Genomic DNA, 15,754 nt, shown 5'->3' with positions numbered 1-15,754 from the left:
TGTTTTGTTTTGTTTTGTGGGGTTTTTTTAACGTCTTGATTGGAGTATAATTGCTTTACAATGGTGTGTTAGTTTCTGCTGTATAACAAAGTGAATCAGCTATACATATACATATGTTCCCATATCTCCTCCTTCTTGCATCTCCCTCCCACCCTCCTATCCCACCCCTCTAGGTGGTCACAAAGCACCGAGCTGATCTCCCTGTGCTATGCGGCTGCTTCCCACTAGCTAGCTGTTTTACATTTGGTAGTGTGTATATGTCCATGCCTCTCTCTCACTTCGTCCCAGCTTACCCTTCCCCCTCCCCGTGTCCTCAAGTCCATTCTCTACATCTGCATCTTTATTCCTGCCCTGCCACTAGGTTCATCAGTACCATTTCTTTAGATTCCATACATGTGCTTTAGCATACGGTATTTGTTTTTCTCTTTCTGACTTACTTCACTCTGTATGACAGTCTCTAGGTCCATCCACCTCACTACAAATAACTCAATTTCGTTTTTTTTAATGGCTGAGTAATATTCCATTGTACATATGTGCCACATCTTCTTTATCCATTCATCTGTTGATGGACACTTAGGTTGCTTCCATGTCCTGGCTATTGTAAATAGAGCTGCAGTGAACATTGTGGTACATGACCCTTTTTGAATTATGGTTTTCTCTGGGTATATGCCCAGTAGTGGGATTGCTGGGTCACATGGTAGTTCTGTTTTTAGTTTTTTGAGGAACCTCCATACTGTTCTCCATAGTGGCTGTATCAATTTATATTCCCACCAACAGTGCAAGAGGGTTCCCTTTTCTCCACACCCTCTCCAGCATTTATTGTTTGTAGATTTTTTGATGATGGCCATTCTGAACCGGCAGGGTTTTAAAAATACAGATTCCCAGGCGTCACCCCAGACCCACTGGACCAGAGTCTGTGGAGGCACAGCTCAGGCAGATGTGGTGTGGAAACAGCCAGCCAGGTGATTCTGATGCACCGCCAGGGAGGAGGCCTCTTCGTGTGCGCTGTTAGTGGACCCCAGTCCTTGGGGAGGGTGGATGATTCCAGAATAACTCCCAAATGAAGACACCTGGTCCCAGTGTAGCTGAGGGAGCCCAAAGCAGATCTCCACCTGGGGGCATCCCTCACTTCCCTCCCTAAGTCAGGACTGTGGGAGCCCTGTGATTTCCCCTGTCTGGGCCAGCAGAGTGTTGGCGCTGTGTGGTTCTCAACAAGGACTGGGTGGTGTTGGCCTGGTGTCACTCCCAGGAAAGTGTGTGAAGCAGGCAGTATGTCAACATCGATACTTGGAGGAATTCCAAGAGAGATCCAGTGTCTGACCAACATTTAAATATATTATTCCCAATCTGCATGTCTTCCACTTTTAAAACAATCACAGGAGAACCAGTTCAGAAGAAGTTTCCTGTTGTTTTTACAGCATAAGCGCCAAGGATAACAAGCTCTAGTGATTATCCGGGTTGTTTTGTCTGTTTATCATTTCCAAATGAGCATTCACACCGCGATTTTTTTCTCAGAACATCACACTATTTTCTTTTCTCCTTTTTCCTTTAGAGACATGCATCAAATTCTTGATGCCTATGAAAATAAGAAACCATTTTACCTGTATACGGGCAGGGGCCCCTCTTCTGAAGCAATGCACGTAGGTCATCTCATCCCGTTTATCTTCACAAAGTAAGTATTGCGTCGTATGACTGTTCTCACTTGTATTAGTGAATCAGAAATGTTAGTCACATTACTGATCGAGTATGGTGTATAAAATTATTTTGTTATTTTGAAATTCTTTTGAACCATGGAGAGACTAAATCAGCAGTATATCTGACAATCATAGATAATATATGTATTATTTTGCCAAAAAAAAAAAAAAAAAGAAATGTTAGTCACAAACCTTGTCTAGAACTGACAAGACAGTACTAGTTCACATCTGCTTTAACAACCAAGGTCTTGGGGAGTTGCTGCCTTTGTGGCTTCTCTTCACCCTGTTCCTGGTGTCGCTTTAGCGGGATGTGGGTGGTAGAGAGAGCACTGCTTTGGAGTCAGTGGACCTGTGTCCTCCTCTTCCCCTGTCCATGTGACCATAGAAGAGTTACTTCTCTGGGCCTTAGTTTCCACATCTGCCAGAGGGAGTAATAATACCTACCACCTACAGTTCTCGTAAGGCTTCAAAATAAAGTGTGCAGGGAAACCAGCACAGAGCTGACATGGTAATAAACAGTTGTAGCCCTTGTTAACAGGAGTCAAATTCACAGTGTGATCAGAGCGTGTGACTTTGTGGGCAGGGACGTTTTGACATACATTGTTAGCAGGAACCGTGTTTTCAGAGGCACAGTGGCGTTTTTCTGCAGGGAAATGAGATGATGGCCTTCTTCCCCCCCTCTCTTAGGTGGCTGCAGGATGTGTTCAATGTGCCCTTGGTCATCCAGATGACCGATGACGAGAAGTACCTGTGGAAGGACCTGACCCTGGACCAGGCCTATGGCTACGCTGTGGAGAACGCCAAGGACATTATCGCCTGCGGCTTTGACATCAAGAAGACTTTCATCTTCTCTGACCTTGACTACATGGGGTAAGGAGAGAACGCCTGCCTGCCTTTTAAATAAGTAGATGCAGATTGTAGACAAGTTATCATGGCCACGGCTGCAGCTGAAACACCTGAAGCATCTCGAGGTCTGGAAGATGTTTTTCTTCCCTTATTAAATGTTATGGTCTGGTTTATTGACAAATACGATTTCCATCCTCAGCTTGTGACAGATGTGCATCTGTGTCGTAGTTTCTCTCCACGGATGGTCAGTTGTGCCAATTTGGGTGTCTTTCTCTTTCTCAGTGTACCTTTTTCCCTACAGAGAAAAGACTCACTGGTGACACAGTTCCCTCGCAGTCTAGTTAAACCAGACACTTAATAGTCCAAAAGATTTCCTTCTGGAAGTCCTCAAACTGTAACTTCTGCGGTTTTGAACTTCATTCCAGACGACTACCAAGAAGTGTGTTAGAAAAGTAAGACTCTGTCCACCGTCCCAAGAAGAATGCTCTTCAGGTCACCAAGTATTGCATGAGCCCCTAAGATATGGCGCTCCCTGCACGGGTCTGGCCGCCCGTGGGGGACAGTGCTTGAGGGCCCACCTTGCTGGTGGAGTGTGGCCCCTGTTAGGAGATTCGTTAGAGGCCCAGACAGGGTGTAGCGGAAACACCAAAGGCTGCGTGAGCAGTAGGTGCAGAGGAGCTTGTGATTAACACTGCCCAGAAGGGTCCCTTCTGTAACTACTGAGATCTGAGGGGAAGCTTTATAGCCATTGACCGGAATACACGCCTTGGTATGAAATCTGACCTTTCTAGCAGCCAGTAAATGAATGAATTTTCTAATTTTACCTATTACATTTTTTTACACTCTCTTGTGGGCACAGAGGTATTGTGGGGTCCATGAAGAAACATGACCTTCCAAGGGAGGAAAATAGACCTGGGTTCGAGTCCCAGGTCTCCTCTGTTCAGGGTCTGTGAGTCAGCAAGTCTGGTCCATGAAATAGGTTAGATGAGACCTTAGCTGTCACCGTTATTATCATTTTCATGACACTTAGTTTTATTTCTCTCCCCCTGTTCCTTAAAAGGACCTGATTCAACTGCTTGAACCCATAGGCACACCATGGGTTCTGCTGCTCTTTTTAGGACAAGGCAGTGCTGGCATCACACAGTCACTGGCATCCTTTTGTGCAGCCTCTTCCCACCCACCGTGGCCCCTCTCAGCCTCTGGTCCCCCACCAGCCAGCGATCTTTCTAAAAGTCACGTGTGGCTCAGTCCCCTGCTCACAGCTTTCCTGATTCTCCATCATCATCAGGATAAAGTTCTCGCTTTCTCCTTTGCACACCAGCCCCTTGTGATTTGACCTGTGTTCCTCTCTGGTCACCGCCCCCTGCAGCTATACAGAACAATTTGCTGTTCCACACCCTCGCCTTTGTCCCTGCTCTTCTCTGCCTTGACCCCAGGACTCCCAGCTCCGCAGATTCCTATGCTGCCTTCCAAACACGTGGTCAAGCACCACCTTCTCCTGGGAGCTGTCCCTCCTGCAGCCAGATTTAGGTACCCGTCTCTGGTCCCCCTGCGCCCCGGGCCCCCCCTCTGGTGCAGTGTGAGGGGTTGTCCTCTCACACTAGACCAGTAAAGCAGCCGTCACGGGGTGCTCGCTGTGGCAGGTGCCCCCCGAGGCCCCGAGAACACAGCACTGAGTAAAACAAAGTCCCCTGTTGTGGTGCTGAGATGTTGATGGGACAGAAACAAACGCCTCTGACGAGTCCGTGAGAATGTCGGGGCGGGGGCGTGAACTTCTGAACAGTCCGCGTGAGAAGACCACCATGGCTCAACGTGCTTTCAGCTCGTTCTGAGAGAATGTGGCGTCTGTGGCGACTGGTTTCCACCCTGTCTTTCTGGTACCTGCAGCTTCAATTCTGCCACCTTTGCTCCCTAAGAACTCCCTTTTTCTTTATGAACGTGGGGTAAAGATGAAAGCCCAGACAAAGGGCCTGTCCTAGCTCTTCTTAGGTATTTTATGTTGAACCTAAAGTTAGGAGGGACATTTAAATGTTAAAGTCTGTTTTCAAGTGTCTTTTTCCCTTTAAGAGTTTCTTCTAAACACTCAAGCATTTTACTTTTTTTCTTGAAGTTTAACTCAAAATCTAAATCTCTGACTTCATGAAGCTCCTTCCCAAGCCAATCTTCCTTACGAACAAGAAACACAACAAAGCCTCCTCCACCCCCTCGGGGGGCTCCATGGGGGAAGGAGTCGGTGCTGGGGCTGAGGCTTCCCGCCACCCTGTCCCCCCACACGTTGGGGCCCAGAGGGGCCTTCCTGACAGGACCCCCGAGGGGTGGAAGGACACTGCTCCGGGACGCTGAAAGCCAGTGGTCCAGACCCAGCTCTGTGCCGGGCTTGGTTTGGTTCCTGTGGGCAAGTCCTTCAGTTCTCTGAGCTCCCGTTTTCCTATGCAGTGGGGGGTTACTACTAGTTAGGGGTGGTCTAGCTGGGGGGTTCAGAGTGCCCGCCTGGGCTCGCATCCTGACCGCCACCTCCTGTGTGACTCGGGCAGTGAGTGTTGGACAGGTGTTTATTGAGCATCTGCTACATGTCAGACTGATGCTGGGGGTCAGCAGCCAAGACAGTTATCCAGCCGCTCCGTCAGGTTCTCTCTAACGGGACTTAACAGGTAGTAAACCAGGTGAGAATGAGTGTTGTGAGGACAAAGGAAGAACAGAAAGGACAGGGTGGTTAGCTCAGTGGACGGGAGCACCTACGCTGCAGCTTCATGAGGACTGACCACTGAACTGCTGCATGTGGAGCGCTTCCAGCAGAGCCTGGCCCTGGTGAGTGCCCAGTGTCACTCTTGAAAATCTCTTCCAACTTAGAACCCTGTCGCTCATTTGCCTGCCTGTGTGAGGAAATCCAGGCCATGTTCTCCAAGCTATGTGAGTGTGAGGGGCAGGTGTTCTCGGGGGACAAACTGGTACCCAGCCCTCATTTACAGGATGCAGCTGGGTCTGTTCTGGTCCCCAAGGCGAAGCCTCGGGGTGCGTCACGCTGCATCGGCACAGGGGCAAGCCCGGGGGACAGACATCCCTGGGGGGGTGGCGGGGGGTGGCCATGCTCTCGGTGCAGCCAGAGAGCGACCCGGCCTCCAAGAACGGTCAAGGCGGTCTTCTTCAGAAGCACTGCTTCTGATACTAGGGCTGCTGTAGACTTTCCCTCCTTGTGGGGCTTGGAGGCCATCTTATGCAGCACGACCCCAGACACAAGAGGATGGGCCTACCGGCTGATCTGCTCAGGGGACTAGCATTGACGGTCGCCTCAACCCCAGGATGCACGGAGTTCTTGCCCATCCCCCCCTGGTGGCGGACAGCGCTGGTCCTCGCCAGGCGTAGGCAGCACGAGGCCTGCTGCTTCCCCCCAGGAGACCCCTGGCATGGAGGTCGCTCCTGTTCCGGCAGGATGAACGAGCGGGCATCTCTGCAGGTGGCTATCCCGCTCTGCTCTCTGGTGTGTTCAGTGTATGTCGGGGGGTGTCGGGGGGGGTGACCTGTGCTGGGAGCGCTTTGCTTGCTGCCATTGCTCCTGGCGCGTCCTCGCAGCACTGTTCCCACCCTGGCCGGTGCCCCCAGGGCTGAAGTGGAAGCCACCATCCCTCCCCCGCCCTTGCTCCCTGTCTGAGTGGGACTCTGCTCAACTCGAACAGACCCTGCCGCGGTGGCCTTGGCCTTTACTGGCCTCCCTGCCTTGTGGCTGCCCTAGACGCAGGCAGCCGGCATCCCTGCGCTTCTGACGCGCGCCCCGTGCCTGTCCAGAGGCATTCGGTGGCCCTCCGTCGGGCCAGAAGCCTTAAACTCTTCAAACGCTGTGAGATGTGGTGAGAAAAGCACAGGCCTTGGGGCCAGACGAGCCTAGGTTTGGATCCCAGGTCCTAGATTCACTAGGTCTATGACCATAACCTCTCTGAGCCTCTGTGAAAGTGGAGGCAAAGCTGCCGCCTCACAGGGGAGCGGGGCAGTGGCAGTGTGTCTCCCGCACTCAGCACAGCTCCTGCCCCCGATAGTAAACGGCAGCTTTCCCGCCTTTTCCTTTTATCTTTATGGTGCCTGACACATAATAGGGCCTGGAGGAAGAGCTACTGAATATGTTAGTCGAAAGATGCAGTGTAAGAAGCCCCTCTGGGTTTTGCCCCTTCAGCCTAGTTCCTTCTAATAGCAGAATGGCTGCCACAGATCCAGGCCTTGTATTCACACCCCTCACCACCCAGGAGAGTTCGCCCTGTCCAGACAGCCTGGCTGCCCCACGGTGGAGGGGACAGTGGTGGCCGGATGCAGGGAGGACCAGCTGCACTGAGACAGACCCTCCTTCCTGGGCCCGTCAGTTGCTATCCGGACACTACATCCAGCAACAGGTTGCAAATACCCTTGAACAATGAGGAGGTTAATCCACGTATAACTCACAGTCGGCCCTCCACAGCCTAAGTTCCCCACATCGTGGATTCAACAAGCCAGGACCATGTAGCACTGCAGTGTTAACTACTGAAAAGTACCACGTGTAAGTGGACCCGCGTTGTTCCAGGGTCAACGGTAATCTCCCACGAGAAAGCACACAGTCCGTCTCAACAGAAAAGCTGCACTGGGGCCCCCAAACTTACAGCCCCGTATGCTCAGCAGTGACCCTGGCAGAATCTCAATATCTCATGTTAGCTGCTGAGTCAACCACTGAATCCCGTGTGTTCTTGCCTTAGTTGCTTATCAGCTTCATGTTGATTTCCTTCCACAGGTAGAGGTGTGTTCGCCTCGCCTGCCGCAGGCATCTTTGCGTCCAGGGGGCGTCACAGCGCCTTCCTCCCCAGTGTGTTCCGGCCTGTGTCTGGCCTGCCATGTTGTACCATCTGCTGCTTTGCCCTCAGTGGACGCCACCCTCTGGGTCCGGGGTTTGATTCTGACTGTCTTTGCAGGATGAGCCCAGGCTTCTACAAGAACGTGGTGAAGATACAGAAGCACGTCACCTTCAACCAGGTGAAAGGCATTTTCGGCTTCACTGACAGCGACTGCATCGGTAAGGAGCCGCTGCTGCCCGCGGTCCCCGCCCAGCTGCCCTCAGACAGGAGCCAAGCTCAGCAGGAGGCAGGTTGACGCGCTTGGTGCCTGCCCGGGGCTGAGCTCTCTCTGAGGTGGTAGCATTTGCAGTTTGTCTCTTTAAATAGGTGGGTTTTCCCTGGAACATCAAGAGCTGGTGTGATGCCTTTGGCCCCTTTTCTGGGCCATGTGGAGCTATCCCTCGGGACACCCTCTGTCCCTCTCCTTAGTTATCCGTTCGTTTTAAGGTTTAGAAAGAAGAGAAGGGTATGGATGACTTCTGTCCTCCGCCTGCTCCTGGGACGCCAGTCCGCGTGGGAGGCCTTGGTGGGGGCCCAGGGGCTGCAGGAGGGCCTGCTCTATGGCCGGAACCTGCCATCTTTGTCTCCCTGGAGCTCAGCTTCCCCACCTGCAAAAGGAGGGTCCTGACTGGAGGCCCAGGGAAGCCCACCCTGCCTGCCCTCCCTCGCTCTCCTTCCAGGCTTGTCCGCAGCAGATAGGCCCCTTTGCCCACGTTTACGCCCCTCTCCCTGTGTCTCCCTCCACACCCCCTTCAGATGCGTTGGCTTTCTCTCCTTTGAGACCCTTAGCTCCTTGGGCAGAGAATCAATCCTGAGACTAGCGGCTGGGTCTCCGGACCCCCTCCCCTTTATTTTGGGTGCACGGCCCCAGGCAGCTCCCAGGATGTGCCTGCAGGCGCTCTGTGCCGGGTGTGCCTGCTGGGACGGAGCACATTCCAGGGCCCACCGTGAGGGCCCTGTAAGGAAGAGTGCAGAGAGAAATGCGCAGAGGCCTTATTGGGAGGCTTTTCACATAAGCAGAACCCTTCGATGTTTCGGTCAGATCATTCCTGACAACTGGGGCATAAACCCGGTGCTTTTGAAAGGGTTTTTTAACCCTGGGAATCCCGGCATGGAGTGGAGAGGTGTCTCCCTGAAGGCTGCCCAAGTGAGTAGGGAGACAGCAGGCGCGACGAGGAGCTGCACACACTTTGCTGCCAGGAGACCTGGGCTCGAACCCTGGCTCAGCCACTCACTGACTGCACACTAGTCCTGGGAAACCACAGAGGCAGTCTGAGCCTGGTGTCCACGTGCATAAAATGGGGACGACAGTGACACCTTCTCCATAGAGTCGTGGGGCGTAGACGAGCCCAGGGAAGGCCCTGAGCCAGAGCCGGGGCTGCTCAGTGCTGTAAAGGGGGTGCTGGTGCCAGTGGCAGCTGCCACGCGGACACCCAGAGGCAGAAAGGAGCCCAGAAATGAGGCGTGTCTTTCTGCAGAGGGGAGAGAACAGCTGCCGGGAAAGAGCATCACAGAGACAGCGTTTCAGGGCTGGAGCCACGTGGGCTACCTGGGAAATGCCTGAGCAGCGCAGAGGGGCAGACTGGCCCAGCTCCACTTATCAAGGGTCACACCAAGATCCATGCCCTTTGACCCCAGAGTTCCGCTTCTGCAGGTCTAAGCAAATAGCAGTAGCAGTGTTAACAACAGCAGCATCCAAAATATTGAGAATGTTCTATGCACCAGGAGGTCATAATGTATCATAATTAAAGCCGAGGAACGACCCAGACGCCCAGGGGGTGGAGAACCGCTGACTCTCCAGGGCACGTGTATGGGGTAGAGTGTGGGTACAAAGTGGAGCCTGTAAAAACAGACCGGAGGAGAATCACAACTGAAATGCAGAGTGAAAGGGAGAGGAAATGGGTGAAAAGAGACACAAACCGGGACTATAGGGGGTTTTTTCTTCCTTCTACTCTTCTGTAGTTTTCAGGTTTTCTTTAATGACTGTTACTTTTCCAGTGGGGAGAAAGCCGATTTTTGTTCACCCCTTTTACAGTTCCAGCAGGAAGCGGTCTCGTGTATAAAGATGTTTTGTCCTCCTTTCCAGGGAAGATCAGTTTTCCTGCCATCCAGGCCGCTCCCTCCTTCAGCAACTCGTTCCCCCAGATCTTCCGAGACCGGACAGATGTCCAGTGCCTCATCCCGTGTGCCATTGACCAGGTCAGGAGGCAGGGCCAGGGTTGTGTCATCCTGGGTGTTGCAGGAGGTTCTTTGCCCTCTTCGGTGGGAAAGGAGGGTCTAAAAGGTGTTGCGGGGTGGAGCTGATTCTTTGCACTCACCGGAAGCTTGGGGGTTGCTGTGAGGCCCGCTCAGGGGTTGCTCATGGGCTAGCAGCTGGCCCACTTCTCCCACCGTCCCCTCCCTCCCCACAGGACCCATACTTCAGGATGACCAGAGACGTGGCCCCCAGGATCGGCTACCCTAAGCCAGCCCTGCTGCACTCGACCTTCTTCCCCGCCCTGCAGGGGGCCCAGACCAAGATGAGCGCCAGCGACCCCAACTCCTCCATCTTCCTCACAGACACGGCCAAGCAGATCAAGACCAAGGTGAGCGGCAGCTGGGGCGCGGGCGGCCCCTGCGCAGGGCCACACCACGGGGAGACACGCACGCGTGGTGCTGCTCTGCCCTTTGGCCTCCGCTGCCACGGGGGCCCTGAATTCCAGGGTCCAGGCAGCCTGTCCCCGTTCCCAGATGACAGGGGGATTTTCTTATTTGTGTCTTTTCATGTGGGCAAGGCTTTGGAATTTTTTTCTTTTTTTTCTTCTCTGATTTCCTCACCAACACTGTTTGGGAAGCAAAATCACGGCAATTTTCTTTAGTTACAGTTAAACAATAGAAAAAATGTAGTGTATTTCTGGGCATCAGCCGTATTCCAGGAGCTGGGCCAGGTGCTTTCTTTATGTTTCTAGGTTTTAATCCTCACTGGGAGATAGTGGTGTGTTCCCTTTAAAGACAAGAAGGATGAGGCCCGGAGAGGATGACCAGCTTGACCAGGTTTCCACCGGAACCCACGGCCCACGAGCTGCCGTTACCAAGCTGGTAGGGGCTGGTTTTCTCCAGAGCGTTCTCACTGAGACTCAAGACTGATAAGCCTCCTTCCACAGTCGGGTCCCGCCTGGGAGTGCTATGCCCGGCCCGGCGTGCAGCAGGAGCTCAGTAAATACTTTCCGGGTCACCAGAGAAACTGGAAATCAGAATTAGTTTGAACTTCCTTACTTTTCAGGGCCGCACTTCTGTTGCTCAGTTCTGAACTGCCAGTATGTGTTCAGTCCCCTCTCTGTTCCACAAAGCTGTTGACATTTCATTTGGAACCAAGTGCACGTTTGCGGGTTGGACGATCACAACAGGAGTGACAGAAACTGGATTTGAGGCATGTAGTGCACCCATCTGAGTGACCACCGGGCCCCTACGCCTTCTGGAAAGTCCCAGATTCTGGTTGACAATGGGGAACCTTAGTATCAGAACTGTCTTCCAGGAAGTGGTAGCCACCAGCTTTCCCAGCCTCGGCAGGGCTTTCCTTTCTCTTTCACTTCTGGCCGAAAATTCCAGAGCACGGAGTGCATTAGAGGGGACGAGAAGCTCCTGTTCCCTGTAGCAGAGAAGTCATTTTGTTTTGTTTTTGGAAGTTGTTTTAAATAAGTCATTTTGGCTCTGGGACATTTTTCATTCACTCAGGACGAGCAAAGACCCGAGGGCTGGGTGAGCAGTGAGTGGAGGGTCGGGAGCCACCCAGGCTGCCAGGGTCACGAGCACCCTGTGGGGCAGGACAGGGTCAGGCCAGACCCTTGTTCCCAATCCCCAAGCCCACCTTCAACTCCAGAAGCAGAATCTCCACGCCAGCCAGGAGAGGGGGCATCTGCTCCAGGCCCCTCCCACGAATAACAACAGTAGAGTGCTGCGGACACGGCAGCTTGGCTGCGTGATCACCTGCCATGTGCTCACCTGTGCGAGCTCACTGAGTCCTGACAGCCACCCCGGGGGCTGCGTCCATTTCAGAAGCAAGGACGTAGGGCTCAGAGGGGTCCGGCAGCTTCCCTACTTTCACACAGCTGGGAAGCAGTGGGGCAGGGCCATAACCCAGGTCCCGCACAGCTTGGGCCCTCGGGTGGCCAGGAGGCGGGAGCCCTGGGTTGTCTGGGCCCCGCCACTTACCTGCCATTGGTGGGTGACCATGGCTGTCCAGGTGTCACTGTCAAGTGGGAGCAGCTGTACAAAACTGCAGACTAGGGGCAAGGCTTCCATGAGATCACATATAAAGTGGTTGCAAACTGTAGAGTACCACCCAAATTTAAGATTTCAGTTCAAATGTGGATCGTTGGACCGCTCCTTTGTCATGCGGGCCAAAACGTGCCTCCCGCCTCCCTGGGCCGTCACGCCCAGGGACAGGTCGGAGCTTCTGCTGTCCCTCAGAGCCGCTGGCACTCCCACCAGAAAGTCCAGCTTTCTCTGGCCTCACTCGTGGCCGCCAGCCTCTGCCCCCCGACGTTAGTCTGCGATTCTGGATGATCCGGTTAGGAATCTGCTCTGGAGTCCTGCTGGGAGGCTTACCAAACGTCTCCACTGAGACTGCTGACACACCCTTTTCCGGAAGAAAATGAGGGTGACGTTTGTACGTGATAGTTTCTCAAATAGTCGTTGAAAGAACACTGGAGGAACTTTGTCTCCCCTTTTTGGCTTTTCTTCTCTTACCTCTTGACCCTGATTTCTCTAAGATTATCTTCAATCCTACAAACCATTTTGTTAGTTTCTGAGTCTTTCTTTCTTCAGCTTCTCGAAGTGCCTGTCTTTAGGTGGGCACCGCCTGCGGGCCCTGTCCACCTCGGCGCTCCTCACGGGTTCTGCCCTCCCAGGAGCCCGGTCCTGTGCCTCGCGTCCTCCCGTCCACGGTGGGGGGCTGGTGGGGGGGTGCTCTGCTCTCCTGTCCTCCGCCAAGAGCGCACCCTCCCAGGCAGCAGCCGCCCTTCCCTGCTCGTCCCTTTTGCTCTGAAGATGGCTCGTATCTGTCCTCTTACTGAATCCGAGGACACTTTAGGACATTTTCCCCAAATTTCAGCACAGGTGGTGCTTTGGCTTTCCCGATTCTATTCTGTGTCTCTGGGGAGTGGGGGGGTCAGAGCTCATCCCCCCTCCGGTCCCCCCTTCTCCGCAGCGAGCCCCGCGGTGGCCCGTCCCGGGCTCGGTGGGAAGGAGCAGCCCGAGGCCTCCCCCCACTGCTCGGGCCGGCTTGCATGCGCAGGGCGGCGGCCCGACGAGCATGTGTGTCCTCTCGCTGGCGCAGGTCAACAAGCACGCGTTCTCCGGAGGCAGAGACACCACGGAGGAGCACCGGCAGTTTGGGGGCAACTGCGACGTGGACGTGTCCTTCATGTACCTGACCTTCTTCCTGGAGGATGACGACAGGCTGGAGCAGATCAGGAAGGTGAGGCGGGGGCCCAGTGCCCACACGGGACCTGGAAGGCCTGGCAGCCACGCTGGGGGCAGCCGGTGTCCCTGGTGCCTGAGGGGCAGGCGCTCAGCTGAGACCAGATTAGAGTTGAGTTAGGTCGGTCGTGTTCTGACCACGTGCCCAGAAACCTCATGAACTGATAGTTCCCAAAAGAGAAAATACAAACCGCTAGTGAGTAGCCACACAGAGAGTTTAATCCCACTAGTCATCGAGAAACAGAAGTGAAATCAAGACGCCTTCAATGTTGAAACAATTCCACTACCCATTTAGCGGGTTTGTGCCGTATTTGCACTGATTGTAATCCAGACGCTTTGGGGCTCACCCGGGTGAGTCGAGCGTTCCCTGCGTGCCTCTCAGCAAGCCAGAGAGCCCGAAGAATGTTCATAGCTCCTGCTTCAGGTTTTCCAATTCTTGGCATCTTTTCCAAGAAACTAATCCTGAATAAGAAAGAGCTCTCTATGCAAAGACGGTAAAAATGATAGTAGCAAAAAGTTCAGGAGAGACTCTGTACAACAGAGGAAACCTTAACTGAGAATCGTCAGGAGGGATTATCACGCAGGTGTGAGGTTTATGATCACACGGGGGAGTACGCCAGTGACAGTGATAAAAGGACACCACATTGGACGTGCAGTGAGATCCACTATGTTTAAATACAACGCACCAGAAAAAGTCTAAAAGGAGACATGCCAGGATAGTAGCAGTGGCCCTTAGCCTCTGGGCACTGGCTTCGCAGGGGGTTTTTATCTTTACTTTGCTGCTGCTTTGTGGTTTCGGTACCTTGTTAAGTTTGTTCAGTAAGTACATGTTACCATCACAATCAGAAAATGAAAAAAGATTCGGCAGAGATTTTAGAGAAGCCAGTAAGGCTGAAGGGGGCAGCCCCGGGCTCAGGGCGTGGAGTCCCCCGACCCCGCAGGAGGGTGGGCGAGGTGGGGGGCGGACCCCGTTGTTCCCCTCGCTGTGCCAGCCTGAGTCGCGGCTGCTCACCAGGGCCCAGAGGCATTTTAAGAAAGGCATGGCTTAAGGTTCTCGTTTTTCTGTGCCGCCCGTGTGCCAGGCTCTGCATGGGTGGTGCCCGGGCAAGGGAGGTACCCAGGGCGTGCGCAGCCGTTTCTCACATGGCCTGTCTCCTCCCGGGCAGGATTATACCAGCGGGGCCATGCTCACCGGCGAGCTCAAGAAGGAGCTCATAGAAGTTCTGCAGCCCTTGATCGCCGAGCACCAGGCCCGGCGCAAGGAGGTCACAGACGAGATAGTGAAAGAGTTCATGACTCCCCGGAAGCTGTCCTACGACTTTGAGTAACGCTCACTTTCTATACATTTACTGAGATGTAATTTACCAAGAATCCCAGCCCAGTCGAATCACCACTTCCCTTAGGCTGTGTCACACGGTAATTACTGGTCTGGTGTCTATAAGCCCTCTGTGTGTATCAATGCTGTTTCTTCTGCTGAATGTCATTCCCTGTCTCCTGTGAGCATAACCCTGTGGGGTGATTGGGTGCCGGGTAACACTGAGTGGTCACACAGACAAGTCCAGCTGGAGTCTCTCCCACAAAGCAGCCCCAAGGATGTGCAGCCTTGGGCTGGATGTCCACTGGCCAGCCTGTTCTGGTCCACAGGACAGCTCCTGTTTGAAAGCATCCTACATCCAAACATACTCTTAAACGTGCTCTATCAAAGAATATGTAGTCTGTGTATGCATACCTGGAATCAAGATGTTATTATCATAAAACCAAAAAGAAGTGCTTCGAAAAATTGTTGTGGGGAAGCTTAATGGGCACAAGAGGCATTTCAGCAATGCCCCCAAAATCAAAAAAGAAGTGCTGGCCAAGAGCTTTGCTAAGTGTTTAACCAAGAGACCTCTCGGCTTGGAAGCGGCCTTGAACTTTTCTGAATATTGGCCAGAGTGGGCCGGTTTTTACTAAATTGAGTCTTCTGTGGGTGAAACTTCCCAGTTTGCGTGCCAGACTCCAGACCGTGCATGTACCGTACTCCAGAAATCATGCTGTTTTCCCTGAACGTACTAATATTTTGTTTGCACCAAGTAATCCTAGACACTCCATCCTGAGAACTGATGGCTGCTTTACTCTGATGGTGCCAGTCGCTGAGGGGAGTCTGTTGCCTTTGCAGGTGCTTTTGTTTTGACACTTGACTGGCGTGGAAGTCTGTCTGCACAGAGCAGTGCCCTGCCTGTGCCCCAGATGGGTGGGCACAGCTAGGCAGCGTGCAGCAGCCCTCGAGGCCCTCAGCTGTGTGTCTATGGGAGGCCTGTTTAACCAAGCGCCCTGTGTAGTTTCAGAAAAGCAATGGCCTGTCTCGGGGAAGCCCTGGGTCCAAGAGCCTGCCCTGGCTGGAGGTGCAGGGTCCACTCCTGGGTGCCCCGCTCTGGTCTCGCTCGTGGCAGATAAACTTCCTTTGGTCCCGCCTGTGTCACTGTGCTCCGTCTGGGGTTTGAGGGGTGAGCAGAGGCCTCGCTCCAGCCCAGGGCCGTGCTGCGCCTGACCCTCCGTGGATGCCCTAGCTCCTGCACGGGTCATACCGGGATGGTGTGGGATGGAAGCGTGGTCCCAGGAGCCCCACGGTGTGGAGGTGCAGGCTTCGGGAATAGGCTGGAAGCGGCGCCTTCCTGGCGCTCAGCGGTCTCCCCGTGCTGGTTTCCACCCTCCTGGAGGTTCCCAGCAGCTGCTGGAGAATGCAAGCAGATGTCCTTGTTTCGCAGACAGCACGGGAGCGTCAGAGCAGCGCCATGTAGTGACAGGGCCCAGGCCAGGGGCCCAGCCGGAATGGAGCCCTGGGCTCGCTCTGCCCGCCCACCCTGTACTGCACGTGGGCAAACTGAGGCTCAGGAGAGGAATGTGACTTGTCCGAGGCCACACAGT

At 53.8% G+C, this 15,754-nt stretch overlaps 1 protein-coding gene across 4 annotated transcripts in view; it reads left to right on the top strand.

Annotated features, from left to right (window-relative positions):
• WARS1 (tryptophanyl-tRNA synthetase 1) overlaps nt 1–14,601 on the top strand; it is a 33,740-nt gene extending 19,139 nt beyond the window's left edge. For 2 of the 4 annotated variants that reach the window (XM_004262398.4, XM_004262399.3), the window contains exons 5-11: nt 1,553–1,672; nt 2,382–2,564; nt 7,469–7,569; nt 9,477–9,589; nt 9,802–9,975; nt 12,708–12,848; nt 14,017–14,601. In XM_004262398.4, coding sequence (XP_004262446.1) covers nt 1,553–1,672; nt 2,382–2,564; nt 7,469–7,569; nt 9,477–9,589; nt 9,802–9,975; nt 12,708–12,848; nt 14,017–14,178 — 994 coding nt within the window. In that variant the 3' untranslated portion in view covers nt 14,179–14,601. Of the gene's footprint in view, nt 1–1,552; nt 1,673–2,381; nt 2,565–7,468; nt 7,570–9,476; nt 9,590–9,801; nt 9,976–12,578; nt 12,849–14,016 lie in introns of all 4 variants that reach the window. The other 2 variants (XM_049706515.1, XM_049706514.1) reach the window with 1 other exon arrangement.
• The last annotated feature ends 1,153 nt before the right edge of the window (nt 14,602–15,754 follow it).

Source organism: Orcinus orca, chromosome 2 (genome assembly GCF_937001465.1).
Source record: "Orcinus orca chromosome 2, mOrcOrc1.1, whole genome shotgun sequence".
Lineage (NCBI taxonomy): Eukaryota > Metazoa > Chordata > Mammalia > Artiodactyla > Delphinidae > Orcinus > Orcinus orca.
Note: the sequence above shows the minus strand (reverse complement) of the source record. Positions and strands in the feature narration are given on the sequence as shown.